General features: G+C 35.3%; 1 protein-coding gene across 1 annotated transcript in view; it reads left to right on the top strand.

Annotated features, from left to right (window-relative positions):
- Positions 1–17,633, top strand: part of LOC146001733 (uncharacterized) — an 83,574-nt gene that overhangs the window by 15,024 nt on the left and 50,917 nt on the right. Inside the window, exons 3-7 of the mRNA XM_083139432.1 lie at positions 7,192–7,263; positions 8,198–8,341; positions 9,208–9,401; positions 14,109–14,283; positions 16,643–16,756. Of these exons, the coding sequence (XP_082995558.1) occupies positions 7,192–7,263; positions 8,198–8,341; positions 9,208–9,401; positions 14,109–14,283; positions 16,643–16,756 (699 nt within the window). The remainder of the gene's footprint in view (positions 1–7,191; positions 7,264–8,197; positions 8,342–9,207; positions 9,402–14,108; positions 14,284–16,642; positions 16,757–17,633) is intronic.

Here is a 17,633-nt window from a genome sequence, read left to right on the forward strand (position 1 = left end):
TAAGTAAAATTCAATATTATAGAAATTTATCTTGCTTTACAATAAAATATTGTGTTAAACATTCAGGAAGTTTCAGTTGGAGTGTTCCAGGCACTTGAGGTGGCATAGTGTTCCTAGCACTTGTTTCACTCACACTGTTGTTGATTAACCAAAGAGGAAGCTAGTTAGTGGATTTAGCAATTCATCACAAAGTCGGGTTGTTGCTCGTAAGTATGCTGGACTCATATTGGTTGGGACCAGATGGTGAATGGAGGAGAATCATTCGCATCATCTCCTCCAGTCATCTGAATAGGGTACACAAATTGAAGTGGCAGTTTCTTGTTCTACGAGGGTCACTATTTATATTTTGAGCCTTGGCAACACTGATTGAAGTTAGGTGCGATTTGACGTTTGCACGGAATTGTCTGGCATTATTGACCATAACGTATTTCAAATGTTTTGTCAATAGCTTCATTTGTGTTGTTTATGTTGCCTTGGAGATTGCGCGACAACAATAAAATGGAATTAACTCGTGAACATTTTCGTGTGATGATTTTTTACGATTTTCGACATGGATTATCAAGACAAGAGTGCATCGATCAACTTACTTCCACATTTGGCGATGAAGCCCCATCTTTTGCCACTGTGAAACGCTGGTATAACGAATTTAATCGTGGCCGCCATTCGCTCACCGATGAGATTGGCGAAGATCATCCAAAATCAGTTGTTGTTCAAGAAAACATTGATGCTGTGCAAAACCTAATACTGCAAGATCGTCATGTGACATACTGTGAGATTGAGGCAACCATAGGCATTAGTTCCACCAGCATATATAAAATATTACATGATCATTTAGCTGTGAGAAAGGTATGTTCTCGTTGGATCCCACACAATTTGACAAAAACTCAAAAAGACGCTCGCGTCAATTGGTGCAAACAAATGCTGAATAAATACAATCGTGGTGCTTCAAAAGACGTATATAAGATTGTAACAGGTGACGAATCATGGATATATGCATATGAGCCGGAACGTAAACAGCAGTCGACTGTATGGGTGTTTCAAGATGAACCCAATCCAACAAAAGTTGTTTGCGCTCGAAGCACATCGAAACAAATGGTCGCCTGTTTTTTTCGGGAAAACTGGTCATGTGGCAACTGTGCCTTTAGAGGAACGTAGAACGGTCAACTCTGAATGGTACACAACAATTTGTTTGCCAGAGGTCTTCGGTCAAATACGGAAAACAAACAAACGCCGTCGGATCATTCTTCATCAAGACAATGCCAGCTGTCACACATCTCGTCTAACAACCGACTTTATGAACAGTCAAAAAGTCGAATTGATGGGTCATCCACCGTACAGTCCTGATTTGGCACCAAATGACTTCTTCTTGTTCCCGAATGTGAAGAATAAATTGCATGGACAACGATTTTCGTCGGCGGAAGACGCCGTTGATGCGTTCAAAAACCATATTATGGAGGTGTCTCAAGAAGATTGGAAAAACTGCTTTGACAAATGGTTCGAATGAATGCAAAAGTGTATTGACCATAAAGGAGAATACTTCGAAAAACAATAAAGCAGTTTTCAATGCCAAATTCCTGTTTTTTCATTGTTAGGCTCAAAATATAAATAGTGACCCTCGTATAGGAAATGGCTCAGCTGGACCTTTGACCAACGCCAGGCCAGTATTTTTTCAAATTTTCCCTGCCTTAAAAAAACACTATGATATTCCAAAATTTGAAAAATTGCATCAGCTTATAATTCCTTCAAGAACATTCACATGAATGTTCATGTAGTTTGCTTTCGCTGTTACCTAGATATTATCAATAGTTTTGTGTCTATTAAACTATTGAGAATATCTTGGCAACAGTGAAGTAAATCACATGAAGATTCACATGAATCCTCTTGAAGGAATTCTAAGCTGATGTAATTTTTCAGATTTTGGAATATCATAGCGGTTTTTTGAAAGGAATGGAAAATTTGAAAGAAGCTGGCCTGCCGTCAAGCAAAGGTCCATCTGAGGTCATGGAAGGTGTGGAGATAATTCTCTGATGGTTTCTTCATATACCGTATTTATGCATGTATAATGTGCACCCATGTTTTTGATGGGGAACAGTGACAAACAATTATGTCTCGTATATAATGCACAGTACAATTCAGGTTCAAGAATGGCTTTCTTAGTTGTAGGTCGTAAAGCTGTTGCTATGCCGATCAAGAGTGAATGACATCATACCTATTCAATGAGTCACATGTTGCTGTGTGAACCAAGAGGAGAATATCCTCTTGTGTAAACAATATCACCAACCCATGCCACCTCCCCCCCTCTTCCTCCACTGTGTTTAGCATCCTAAAACTTTCACTCTTTAAGGACCATGTTTATTCTGTAATAGTAGAAAGCGAGATCAAAATTACATTATTGATTTGCAGCGCTCAGGAAGCTATTTTCTATTATTTCTCGCCCAACAAATACTGCTGACACACATCCCATGTGACGGAAAGTGCATGCTCAAATTCCCACCAGAATGGCACTGCTTTTTTTTTACATTACGAAGTAAAAAATCATGGGAAATGGCCTTCAAACTTTTATACGTGGTTTTGCTGATTCCTTCTTTACTTTTTCTAAAAAAAATAATCAAAATATGCTTTTTGTGACTAAGGCAACATTTTTACGAGGCACATTCAGGACCCTCAAACTAGCAGTTAGCAGCACAATATTTCTTCACTGTATACAACCCCATCCTCCTGGAAAGCAGATGGCAAGATCAAAGGCATGGGTAAGTGAAAGCTGAACCCAAGCATGACCATGAAGGCATGTAACTGCTTAGTTAACGCTGTGGGGAAATAACCATTCATTGCCAATTCTTGCTTGAAGCTCGTGTTGATATAATAGTGCGGCAGGTCAGGTAGTTCGTGGAAAAGAGGGATGAAGGTCACTATGAAATTAGCTTTGTTTTATCTATGTTCAAGCGGGAAGGAGATTCAGCAATTTCTTCTTGTCCTCTTCCATTCTGTGTCTGTCTTTTGTGTGACTGCCTGTATCGGCTAATGAGGGTTATTTATTTCTGCCGAGATTAGATTGGGAACATACGGCTTTGAATGACAGGACTAAGAAAGATTGAGTTTTTGTTTCAAGTCCACTTTATACACAGAAAGGCTAATCGGGACTGGGCCTACATTTTAAAGTAGGACCCAAACCACTATGTGCCTCCACTGAGTATCGAACCCACAATCTATTGATTACAAGGCAACGGTGTTACCACTGCACCATCTGGGAGGCCCCTCTAAAGATTTATGTACTTAAAATAATGTACATAAGAACTTTACTTTTCATCAAATGGACATACCATCATTCTTTTTGTTATCAATAAATATCAAATGTTTTACTTCTTTGACATTAATTTCCTTGCCATGACAGTTATTTTTACACATATTTTAGTGGTCTTAACTACATGTAAGCTAAATGATGAATATCTGCTGTTTTATCTTTGATGTTATAGCGTCTTTTTACTATTTATATAATAAGAATATGTTTTAGTCAAGAAACAAAGAACAATATAGGTATTAACGTTGTCTTTCCTCCATTTCTTAGTCTGTAGTTACATACAAGAATATTCCATACGCATTGGAGAAATTAAGTACTAATTGATTAATTTACATATTATTATGAATCGGCCTATAATTATATTAACGTATTAAATAGAAACACTTTTATTATTATATTTCTGAGACACTTATCTTGGACTGGCTCCCCAAATATATTTCTAGATATGTGCCTAGTGTTGTGATGAGTTAGTATGACTCGGTAACTATATATAGCCTTTGTTGTTTTATACTGGAACTTTACAAGTATTGGCATTGGTAGGAATCGGTCATGGTATCGTTATCGGCAAATGGTGGTATCGGTTCAGCTCTAATTTTAATTATTATTTTCTTTTTCCTTATCTTTTCTTTCATCCAAAGTACCATTAAGATTAAAATGTTTCTTCATTTTGTGATGAGCTTATTTCAACCGCATTGCACATTAGTGTCACCATCTTGAATGGAATACTGTTGCCATATTCAGAAACTGCAGAATTTAAGCTGTACAACAATATATAACATGATAGGGTTCCATAAACATGAAAAATCAATGCAAGTGTCACAAAATCTTGGAATGACCCTGCATGGTTTCATGTTGGCTGTCCGAATTATTCCGTGCATAATATGCACCACAGTTTTTAGAAAAAGTGTGCATTATACATGAGTAAATATAGTATTTGCAGTTCCTTGGGAGCTTTGTATGAAGGTGGTCTGTCTTAGTGAGCTTGTCTCATGGTGATAGGTACATTAACTGAGTGCTAAGAGTTACGTTTTCTAAATGGATACAGTATTGTATCCATATTATGAAACAGAGTAATTCCTGAGAGGGGGAAGACCCAGATTAATAGGTAGATACCGGAATTCAAATTTTTCATATCACTGTTAGAAGACTGTGGTTAGTCTATGAATATAGCATTACTTTGACATCAGAAGTGCACTCATAATTAACGTGATTTGCTTGGATATAATCTACCCAATGTATGGGCAGTATCAAAGATATTTTAGGTTTCGCCGGATTAGGAAGAATGCAGGGAAACTGTGCCTCTGGGCAAAACTTCAATATGTGTAGATTACAGTGGCATTGTCTTTAAATGACTAAAGTCACAAAGTACGACTGTCATCAAAAATGAAAACTCTCGCATCTTACATTAATTTCCTCAGTGGGTGTCATTAGCAGGAGATAAGTAGAAACATTTAACAGAATGGGATAAACCTCTTTAGGAGTGTCAGTGCAATGACGTAAACAATATTCTACTTGTATAGCAACATTGTTCTGAAACAGAGAGGAAACGTTGATTTCCTGATATGTACGTACATATTATGATGGGGTTATGAAACAAAACGTGTCTTGAGAAAAGGAACAGAACATGTGATACAGGATCTTGTTTATAGCATTGGGATGGCATTAGATGAGGCTGTATCCATGATACATGTTTTGTCATAGTACTGAAATGGTAAAGGTTTTAAATGGTAGGCATATATTGCGCTAGTTTCTGAATCAGTGGAACCTTTGTGGCTATTAAGAGAACAGTGGAACTAATTGAGAATTCCATCACAGACATATTATATAGTTTTGACCAAGGTTATTTCAAGAAATGTGTAAAGAATAGTTGACAGCATTAACATTTTGGCTCAATTTCTTTAATTGCTGATGTAATAATTGAAAGGAAATTAAGGTGGGATGTGGGATCTTGAATTGACAATAGGATACAAGGACTGGGAACAAGTCTGGTGAATCTTTTCTAGGTAATTCACTGATACTTCTACGTATAGTTTGCTGATTCTAGAGTCTTCCCGATTGACTGCCTCAGTCCTGAGTTTGATTAGTATATTAGTACAGGGTGTCTCACTCGCTCTCGGCCCCAGATTGTTGCATATAGAAATCAAAGTAATGGTTGTCATGTAATATAATTTGCTACGGACATACCTTGGTGTGTCTGAAGCGTGGTGACATCAAAGAAAATGTTGGAAGTGATTGCCATGAGCATCAAGGCATGCCTGCACACGTCTCTTCATGTTACAGAAGACTGCCACCATCCTGCTGAAAATAGCCAGTACGAAGTTCCTCGCCATCCAACTGGTTTACAAACTCACTGAACACAACAACAAGCAAGCGTCTGTAAGACCGCATCAAATGGTGGACTTTCGCATGCTCACGCCTAGAACGACTATGGTGCTCATTCTCATGATTTCACAACACTTCCCACACACCAAGGTATGTCCTTAGCAAATATTATTAAATTACAACGATTACTTTGATTTATATAAGCGAAAATCTGGGTCCGAGAGCAAGTGAGACATCCGTTATAACTAGAGCCCGGAAGTTTGGCAAAATGCCTCTTTTTATCTACTGCATATATTGATAAAATTTTTCCGGATATACATTTCTTATGTTGTTTCGAATGTTTTGGAAGCCTTTTCATTTTGCCTATTTTGCCTATTTGGGACCCCACTGCCTATTTTTAATTATAATGCCTTTTTTTTACCTTTTTCAATGAAATTTGACATTTTTTTAAAAAAATGTGTATAAATTATTTTTCTCCCAAAAAACGTTGTTGGCATTTATTTTTTTTCCGTTTATTATGTGAATAATTTTCGCCTTATTTAAGTAATATTGAACTCACGCATGTTTCAACATTGCTGAAGGAGAAAAGTGTGAGAAAAAAGTATTTCATGCTGAGTCAGGATATTGCCTTTCGGTTAACATTTCTTGTGCATGATTGACTGCTGAAGTGGACAGGTTGATTTCGAACACAAAGAAAATATTTCTGAAATCTCCCTCTCGAACCCAAAAATTTCAGGAAGTTGCGATTGAGCTTAGTTTACCTCAACAACCAGTCTTGACGAGATAGGGAACCTGGATATCAGCAGCTATATATTATGCTAACAACCTTAAAAAAATCAGTGAGGTGATCGATGCTCTTCCAGAAAATGAAGCGGCTTCAATTCGTGAAGTGAAAAAACTCCTGTGCTATTCAAGTTTACTTTTGCACATTATGGTGCATTGCCAGAGACAATTACAATTATAGCATCCATGAAAATCTTCGAGGAATCTATGCAGCAGATGATGGATGTGCCAGGAGAAAAGGGGTCAGCTGTTGCGGAAAAGTGCTAACGGGTAGTGAGTGCAAATGAGGACTTGAAACAATTGAAAACAATTTGTGATATTCTAAAAGGTGAAAATGCTGTTACCAAAATGAGTCGAGCTACATTAGCTTGTTATATGTATGCTCCAATAACTTCTGTCGAAGTAGAAAGATCATTTTCTATTATGAAAAACATTCTCTCTGACAGACGACTATCAATGAATGTTGAGAACTTAAAAAGCACCTTGTAGTTATGTGCAATCAAGACGGAGAAAATTGAAATGCTCTTCCCAATTTAGATTTTAACAGTTTGCCAGAAATTATAGATAAAAGTAAGCGACTTCTAAATATGCCTTTTTTCGGTTTATTTTGCCTTTTTTTTTAATTTTTAGTGCCTATTTACCACATTATAAATGCCTTTTTGCCTGCCTATTGTAACGAAAATAAATGCCTGAACTTCCGGGCTCTAGTTATAACTTTTCATTATTAGTATATTTGTATTATTTTTCATTATTGAAATATTCACTATCCTTTTTTTTTATTATTAAAGGAACAACACAAGGCTTGCCCAGCTATCAAATGTGTGTTGGATGTCATTAGGTATATATATGATCACAAACGTGTAAGTAGCTATTTATTTTATGTTTTAATAAAGATAATGTGAAATATCCTAACAATCAATTATAAATGTGTGGATCTGTAATTTGAAATGCAATTTATTGATCACATTTTTTTTAAAACTTTTGATCAATAAAGAATTTTAATATTATTTTCATACTGCATTTACACGTGAAGTGAAATGAGAACTTTAGATGTTTAGTAATTTTAAACATAATATGATGAATAAAGAGTTGGTAGGGCATCTGACTGCCACGTGGGAGACCCAGGTTTGATTCCCGGGGCGGTGATCCAAGGTTGGAATTTTACCTGTCCTTTCCCTGGATAAAGTGGCTCTGGGGTCACCCAGCCTCACATCAATGGGTACCTAGGGGGAGGCGGTAAAGATAGCAGGAGCATGGTGCAGATCACATCATCTCCAAAATGGCCAATATCGACTGGGGACCTACCCTCACATCCCATAAATGTGCCTTCATGGGACGGTGCTATTTGCACGGGGCACTTAACCTTCATGATGAATAATATTTGTACATGTTTGGAAGATAGTGTGTCAGAAAAATGGAAGATAAGAAAACTCAGTTACTGCCTTTACCCTTTGTATTCTCCAAATAATCATAAGTATTTGAACTGACATACACACACAAACATGCATATAAAAAATAAAAATAAAACAAATAGAAAATAATTAATCATACAAATTCAATTGCATAATCTGTTTAAATTCATTTGATTTACAAAAAATATACATCTGTGGTAATGGTGTTTTTTTTGAGGTTCTCCCTGTCTTGTAATCAATTGGTTACTGATTCAATTCCCAGTTCAGTATGCATTTCAGAGGTTTGAATCTTAGTTTAAATTGTAGGTCTAGTCACAAGTAACCTATTTCTTCATGAACTAGACTCAGAAGTAAATTTTGCTATTTGCTTTTTCTTTTGTAGGTTTCATCAAGTGTTTTGGAGAAGTTAAGTTGTGTTTGTGCTTCAACGGTTAATTGTTTGGTAAATACACTGCTTGAAGTGTGTCCAGCTATACAACCAAACATCACGTCTGTATTTTGTGGATGTGTATTTGAAATTGTTACTGTAAGTGCATTTCGCAGTTTGGTTTGTACTATTTTTCATAAATTATTTGTTTAGTGCATATGTTTGGGAGGTTTATAATGAATCAACAGATCTTGGCCCTATTATTGTTTGCTTGTAAAGATATGACTGAAATGTTTGGCCAAAAAGGTTCAAATTGAATGGTCACAAGATGCAACTAAGACATTTTCTTTAGTGTCTTATCTCCTCCTCAATGCCATAATTAGCTTAGAGAAAAAGAATTGTGACAAAAATAACTAATATACAAAAGTATATGATTTTTACCTGTTATTTTAGGCAAATTTTATGTTGTTTTTTTAAATGGTGAACAATATTGGAATTTGTTTAACTCTAAATGGATACAGAATTAAGTCATTCATTTAAACTTTGGGATGGATTGAAGAACTTTTCTTTCTAACCTGGATGAGTATTTTGTTAATTTGAATGCATTAAAGACATTACATGGAATAAATTCCTAATTCCATTCTAATGGTCATATTCATAATCTTCATTTTCCATCATGCATGTGAAGTGCATGGATTAAAGTTTATGCATTTTTAAATGAGTTGTATATTCATTTTACATTTTGCTGTAGAATTTATCAGTGTTTCAAGATGTTTGCATATCATAGGATAATCCTGACTCATTAAACTGCATTTTGAATTTGGTATATAATTGGGTATTGTTTCATGCCAAAATGTAGTAGGAAAATCCCCCCCCCCTCCTAACACACCTAAAATAAACGTTATTTGTATAATTTCACATTTCATGTTTCTGCCAAAAGAATATATGCATGTCCCTGTGATTTACATAATAATTTTAACCATTTTGGAAATCTGTAGTGTCTCAACATTATGTTATTGTTTCAGGTGTTGTGTGACAGACAACCTGAAATGAGGAATATTTTGGTGGAATCAGTTTCAGACTGTTTCCTTGCTCTAGTGACAAATAAGGATGTGGGTTTTTCAAACAATGTTGATGCATTGAAAACCCTTAACCAAGTAGTGGAGGGATCTGACAGGAAGCTTAGAATTGCTGTTGCTGAAAAATGTTCCTCACTGTTGTAAGTGAAATAATTTAATTATGCAAATACACAGTTTTAATTAATTTTGCACAGACATTGTGTGGAAAAATGGGATTTTGTTATTAAATGACTATGTGTTAATATTCAGATTATCTTATATGTGAACCAATTATACGAGGGGTATTCAAGTCAAACCCGGACTATTGATTTTTGAGCACAATAGAATAAATTTGAACATCTAGATAAGACCTCTATTTCTCTATGTAATCCCCCCCCCCCCTACACTAATACACTTAATCCACCATTTCACTAGTACTTTGATACCAGCAGCATAAAAATATTTCTCAGTACATTGGAGCCATGATTGGACTACTTGCTTCACCTCAATGCTGGCCTTCAAGGAACTCCTTTAAGGGTTCAAGGAGGTAGAAATCTCTTGGAGTGAGGTTTGGATTGTAAGTTAGGATGTGGTGGTAGCTCCATCATGAGTTATTGTAGTGTACAAATTGTGTGGTCTGCAGTATGTAGCCATGCATTGTCTTGGAGAGAGCTGTTTTTGTGCCCAGCATGTGCTAACTTTCCAGTACTGTACGTGTTCATGAATGGTTGTGTTCAAAGTTCCCACAGAAAGATGAATATGTTCTGCAAGTTGGCGACATGTTATCCATCAATTTTCATGGATCAAGTATGCCACTTACTGAATATTGAATGTTCGTTGGAACAATTTTAGTGGGCTCCAAGCCACCTTGTCAGGAATCGTCTTGCACTGCTGTATGGTTTTCTCTCAACCATTTGCCTCATTCAAATATTTTACTGCAGCTAAGAGTTTCATCACAGTGCTGTACTTGAAGTCTTCTGTGAATTTTGCTTGGTTTTATGCCTTAATTCACAACAAATTTCATAACATGCTGTTCCACATTTGCAATCACAGGCTTGTCTGCTATCTTGTTTAATTGATTGATTGATTTAGTTTATTTTACTTCGCGTTTTGTGCCTCTTGGCTAATTTGCGAAGATGGAGATGAGTGATGAAATGATGAAATTGATGAATGGACATTCACAAACAACCAAGCCCGAGCGGGATTCAAACCTGGGACCCCTGGCATCGCAGCACGATGTGCTAACCACTCGTCCACAGGGTCTGACCCATCTTGTTTAACAAGTGACTCACGTTGCCCATGATGCTAGTGCTCCATGCAGTAATAGTAAACTTTCTCTTTTAAGCAAAGTCTTAAATATGTCTAGGTGTGTTCTGTTATTCTGAAATATCGAAATTCCTTGAATTGACTTGAACGCCCCTCGTATTTAGTATAGTATAAGGTTTTATTGTTTTCATATACTTTCAAATTGGTTACATTTAATTTATTTCTTATAAACTTATAACTACTTCTGTATTTCTCTAGGATATGAGGATTGGTTTCATATTGTTAAGTAATATATATCAGTTTGATATCAGCATTGAAATTGTTCAAAATTTATCAATGACTATGTTGGAATTAGCAAATTTAATACTTCATCACATCACTATGTGAACCTATGATTATTTTAAAGCATAACTGTAGTAGACTGATGTAATATTGCGCAATGGTATAATTATATTATAAAACCTATAAATACTCTGAACAGCTTTAAATTTTTATCATCAGTATCACTAGGAGTGGGAATTTGTAAAAGCAAAGTCAAATTCATTATTTTTGTTTAAAGCTTGGCTATTATCTTGTGAATGAATTAGGTGTATTGTTGTAGTTCTGACATATGCATATTACTGATATTTTTGTACACAATATTTTGACTATTAATCATTATCATGTATGTTGTTGACACTCATGGCATATTGTACATAAATTTGTATTAGAGATTAATGTTTTCTTTTCCATGTTCATTGTAGTATCCATTTGATTCAAAATCCAATATTATATTTCTGTATTGCTTTATAACCTGTACAAGGGGCTACTTTCCTTTTATGTTTTTAGACAAAATGATAGCCCAGAATGAAAATCTACAACTATTGCTGCTGAAATGATCTTAATTTTCATAGCCAATTGCTATATGCAGTAAGTAAACAAAATTTAATTTGATTAGGTTTCTCATGTTATGAGTAAAGCCCAGATTTCTATGTAATTATATTTTTTCCTTTATATGTACAAGCGTGGAATTAAAATATATTGACGAATTACGTCAGTAGAGATGTCACAGTGAAGTTTTATATTACATATTTTTACATATTTTACTAAATGTTACATATTCCTAAGATATGAAATATTTTTTTACATAAAACAGTCCTTAAGAGGAAAATCCAATGAACTTTTGGCTTACTAGTTAAAAAAGTATCTTCTCACTTCCCCTCCCCATTTCCAGGTCCAAAAAAATATAGTAACTTAAAAGTGCGATTTGCCTTCGTTGTACGTACATAGCAGTTCGTTGATTCGCCGCATCGTAACAATTACATCAAGATTCGACAGTGTTTCAGTTTCCAGTTTGTAACATGGAGCGGCAAGCAACACACAGCGAACGAAGAGAACCAACAATGGAAGGCGGCAAGTACAACGCTGAGAGGCACTTACCTTTCATCCGTACATTGTTGTGATCGTTTTGATTTTTGCAGCCGGCGGCGACAAATCTTGAATGAAGTATTGTTAACTCAACCGTAGAATTTCGTATATATATATTTCGTCGCCTTTTCATTTTAACCATTGGAGTTTTAAGAAGAGCTTGCCTCAGTATTTAAACAGTGTTTTAGCTGTAGAAAGCTGGAATGGCTCCGCCTACCTCCTCGTTATCTCAAAAGTTGCGATCTTGGATAGCAGTCGATGATGCATTTACTACGGATGGTAAAGTTATTTTTTGTCGAGTGTGCGATAAAAAAGTTGGGTGCACTATGAAGTCTCAATTAGATCAACATGTTCACACTTCACTTTATGTGAAAAACAAACAACTACGAAGTGAAAAGAAGCAAGTTTTACTAACCCAGATGCAAGAGAATTCTTCATTCAGTGTGTTTTACAAGGAAATGTGCGAAGCAATGATTGCAGCAAACATCCCTTGGTATAAAATTCAAGTACCGAAGTTCCGGGATTTTCTGGAAAAATATTGTGGCCGTAAACTTCCTGACGAGTCAACCCTTCGAAAGCGATATCTTCCACATTCCTACAAAGAAACTTTAGAATCAATTAGGGCAGAAGTAGGCAGTTCCTATGTGTGGATTTCCATCGACGAAACAACTGATGCTTTGGAACGGTATGTAAGTAATTTCATTGTTGGAACGCTAATTGCTGATTCTCCATCTACACCACATCTCATTTCATGCAAAGTTCTAGAGCGTATTAATCATTCCACCATAGCACGATTTGTGAATGACAGTCTTAAATTGTTGTATCCGGATGGCGTACAAGAAGAGAGAGTTCTTCTCATGTTCACAGACAGTGCGTCATACATGTTAAAAGCTGCTACGGCACTTAAAGTGTTTTATCCTAACTTGATCCACTTTACTTGCTTGGCACATGCTCTCCAACGCATTGCTGAGGAGGTGAGAGGCAATTTCCTGGAAGTCAACCAACTTATTTCTTCCACGAAAAAGGTGTTTCTGAAGGCACCACAACGTGTGCAAGTTTACAAGGAACAATTGCCAGGTGTACCACTTCCTCCGGAACCTATTCTTACTAGATGGGGCACTTGGATCCGGGCAAGTAAGTTTTACAACCAACATTTTGAAGAAGTGAAATCTGTGCTTGACTCATTTTCGGCGGACTCAGCTGTATCGGTACGCACTGCTCAAAATCTCTTCAAGGACACCAAACTTGCTTGCGATGTGGCATACATAAACAGCAATTTTGGTTGGATTGATACAAGCATAAAAAAACTTGAAACTGTTGGGCTTCCTCTCCTGGAAGCCATGGATATATATGAGGATGCAAGAAAGAAACTGTCTGCTGTTGGAGGAGATGTGGGAGAGAAAGCTCGAAGAAAATTTGACGCAGTGACTGAAAGAAACCCAGGTTACGTCAGCTTATTTACAGTGAGCCGCATTCTCAATGGTGAAACAGTTAACCCTCCCAATGATATTTCTCCCGACCACATTCACCTCCTGAAGTACGCTCCGGTTACTTCTTGCGACGTGGAGAGAAGTTTCTCTGCGTACAAGAACATATTGTCTGATCGGCGACAAACATTTACTTCTGAACATTTGGAAATGTATCTGGTAACATATTGTAAGTTAAATAATTAAATACAGTGCCTGCCCCAAGATCAAAGGTAACCTGAATTTTTGTAAGTGCTTTTTGAGTGAAAAATTTGGGTAATGAAAATTTACTACTGAACATTTTGAATGGTACCTGGTGACATTGTATATTAAATATTGAATATATTCAAATTGTGGTTAATATTTTTGCTCTATAAGAACATAAAAAATACTTAATGTAAGCATTGTAATATTGTAACTTCAATTTTTGTAAGTTTTTTTGAAATAAACATATCCCTTTGTGAGGAAAAAATGTAACAAAAATAGGAAGTAACGTTTGGAATAAATATTTATAGTACATATTTCATTATGAATTTACATATTTTTTACATATTTCAGACATTTTTATTACATATTTATGTACATATTTTAGGGGTTGATATTACATAAAAATCTGGGCTTTAGTTATGAGTGAAACCTAAATCCATAACTATTGCTAATAGGTTTTAAACTTACAATGTAATCACCACCTTTCAACTTTACTTAAGCTTTTTTGTTGTTTCATTGTAGATCTGAACTGGCAAAGTTGTTGTACACCTGTGGTGATTATGATATGCAGATCAGCATCATAGAAGCATTGTTCCGTTACACAACAAAAGATCATCGTAAAGAAGGTGTGAAGAGGTGGTTACCAGATCTACCAGAAGTTCAATCCTCTTTTATATTAATTAAGGATTTTGAGCCGGTTAGTATATATTTGGGCATATATTTTAGCCTACAGACTGTACCTCCATGGCCATATTTTTCTTATGTAGCAAAGTTTTTTTTTTTCTTAAATTGTTCGTTAAGTGTACAAAATATGTATTGGGTTAGCAGGGTCCACTTTAGTCCTTGAAAATTAGTGTGTTGTTAATGCTCAAAAAATAATTCTTCACCAGAACCCATCAAGATGATACGGAGATAATTGTTTCATGGAAAGGTGGCATCGGGTGATGGAGGACAGATAGTTTTAAAGGTTCAAAATTGATTTAGATTTAGATTGAAAGTAAAGCTATTACTGTGAAGTGTCAATAAGTGATATATTACATGCTGCAAGGTAGATTAATATTTTTTTTGTTTCTTCATACATAATCAAATTAACAATATCAGAAGCTTGTATTGTCCCAGATTTTGGGGCAATATTGGCATCAGTTTCTCAGTACTGTCAACTGGAAGCTTGCACCAATTATAGTGAAAGGGCAATTATGGTACTAACTTGCATATTGTGTCAAATTTTATACTCAACATTTTCATGTAAATTTAATGTTATTGCTAGGGATGGTAAAGATTACTAGGTACTTCATATCAGTATCAGCTGATAGACACGTCATTGTACCTGTTTTTTTTCCTTCTTCTTCTGCTTCATCCATCCATGACCTTCATAGAGTTCTATACTCTTGGCTAAAGAAGAGACATAGTCATTGGCAAGTGCAGGGATGCATTGTAGCTACAATGCATCTGGAAAATCAGGAAAACAGGGAATTTGGCTTGTGAGGAAAAAATCAGGTAAATGTCAGAGGATTTTGCATATCATCTGGAATTGACGTGCATTTTGAAATCTGCAAGAAGAAAAGTTGCAAAATTAAAAAGCAGTTCAATTCCACTTCTGGATTCGGTACTTGTGATTCCACTCCCAAAAAAGATTCAGTTTAGAAACTTGTTTCTTTCAATCTTATGATTCTCAGTCTTGTGCAAAATTATGGTTCCTTCGAATTTCTGCAATAAATTTTCACTTTTATAATACAAGATATTAGAAAGAATATCAAAGCAAAACTTGCAGTCCAGATATCTGATTGATAACGAAAGTACATTGACAATATGATCATAATTATCGGAAAGGTTGGTGAAGATGAGGTCTTGTTGGCATTTCCTATAGAATTCCTATATGCAACAAAAATTTCTCCAGATGCTGTGTATTTATAAATGTAAGCAAGAAAGCAGCATTTTCTATGACTATAAATCTGCCTGAAAATGAAAAATTGTGTATGGTTTTTGAACTTTTTCTGTTGTTTTTATATTGTGGAGATCTGTTAAGGTGAAATAATGGACCTCTGTTACCTTAGCCATTTAGAATCTAGATGCACATGATTGTAGCACCCAATACATTTGATGTCGATTGTAATTTTACATTTTACTCTTCGTATTTTCACATGTTCTTGTGTGTGTAGAATGAAATTTGCTAAAAAAAAAGAGTTGTGAAAGTGAATATTCATAATACTTAATGGATTATATATTTAATTGAAAAACACAAGGTTCAAAGGCAAAAATGATGATGATAAACATGTCTGGAAAATTTCCTTTTTGGACTGGAAAACTTGGAAATGTCAGGGAATTTCATAATAAAAAAAATTGTAGCAACCCTGAAACAGTTGTGTCCGTACATATTCAGGTGCTCTCATACCACAAGCAGGCAACGAACAAGGGAACAAAATATTCTTTAATATGATTTTGTCACTAGAACCAATACTTCAAAACAATATTCCATCATTATTTTTAAATATTTAGTGATAATAAGCACACAGGTCTGATTTTTATATTACTGCCTTTGTTGAATAATTTTAATGTAAATTATGTGCATGCATTATATGCCTTGTTTCAAAATGATGTGAACGATTTCAACTCGTTATATTTTATTCATAAATTGCCAAAATAAGATACAATTTCACACATATGTAATGTCCAAGTTTAAGTGCAATGTAGTTCTTTGCTGGTGAATCTTCATGAAGTCGTCTATGAAACTGAAATTGCACACTGACGACCGACCATACTTTTGTAAAATGCTTTCTCCTCACCCCTGGCAGCCATTTTACAACTGGTCAGCCGGGCACCTGGTGGCAGAATTTAGAACTACTGGGACCGTTCCAAAAAGAACTTAAGTATGTGTTTGAAAGTATTTCACTGGATATTCGATCAGTGATTATGTTGTGTTGTTCATGGAACGTGTTTTTATCGTTCAAATCATTTTAAAACACCTTGTACTTGTTCATTACAATTTCTTATGTGATTACTTTAAGTTGTGTATATGAATTGAACGTAACTATTTTTTGTTTATTTTGGCTCAACAGGACTGCAGAAAGTTTCTGAACATTTTTAACTCATCTCTAGGTGAAGATAGATTGGTTTTCTCATACCCATGTGTTTCTGCTAATTTTGGAGGGAAAGAAATTAAGAAACCTGCTGTGAGTAGTAAAGTCATATTTTGTAGATTCAATAATTTTTAATACAACATATATTTTTAAAGCACTCATACCATACAGAATTAACCATCACATGTTATACTGTGGTTGTTTTCATGATTTTGTGCAATGATAGGTTTAGCATGAAAAATCTTCATGAAGGACAAACAGCAGCAATGTAAGGACTCTTGTTTATCATAAATCTGGGCTTGTTCCTATTCACGATTCAAATTATCCAATATGCCATCTGGTGAGATTTTCAGGAACTACTGCATGTAGAGGACTATGCTATGTTGAAGTCATTCAAAGCATGAGGAATGTGCGAAAGAGCAACATCTGCTGTTCAGTTCTTGGTTCTAAACTGTCTTATGAGTCAGAACAAGTGAAAAGTTTTCATGTGTTTCCACCCTGTGGAATAAAAAAAAATGAAATTTTTAAATAAATCATGAAAAACAGAATTGATTGATAGAAGACTGACGTGGGGATAATACTGAAATGCAGCAAGGAAATTACGAAGAATGCACTAGTCTAATCACTTTAGTTTTCAAAAGATATATTACCATGCAAGTAATGTTTTAAATTGTACTTTATAAATAACACTTTTTTTTGCTCGATAAGTCATGAAGCATCTTGCGCAATGCATCCAGATAAACAATGTATTAATGTATGAAATTTGGAACAGGTGCAAATCCGATTAAGTGTGAAGATGAAAATAGTTTCAGAATGAATTAATGTCTTATATGTAACCAGAATAAGAAAATGTGCATGCTAATAATGCTGTTTCATTCGGTATGATGTCCTATTTTAGTGACGATAGCCTGGTCATGAAATTGTGAATTCTATTATTATTATTATTAGACCAGCCTGCCTTTCTGGAGGA

The sequence above is a fragment of the Lepisma saccharinum genome, chromosome 1 (assembly GCF_977018435.1).
Source record: "Lepisma saccharinum chromosome 1, izLepSacc3.1, whole genome shotgun sequence".
NCBI lineage: Eukaryota > Metazoa > Arthropoda > Insecta > Zygentoma > Lepismatidae > Lepisma > Lepisma saccharinum.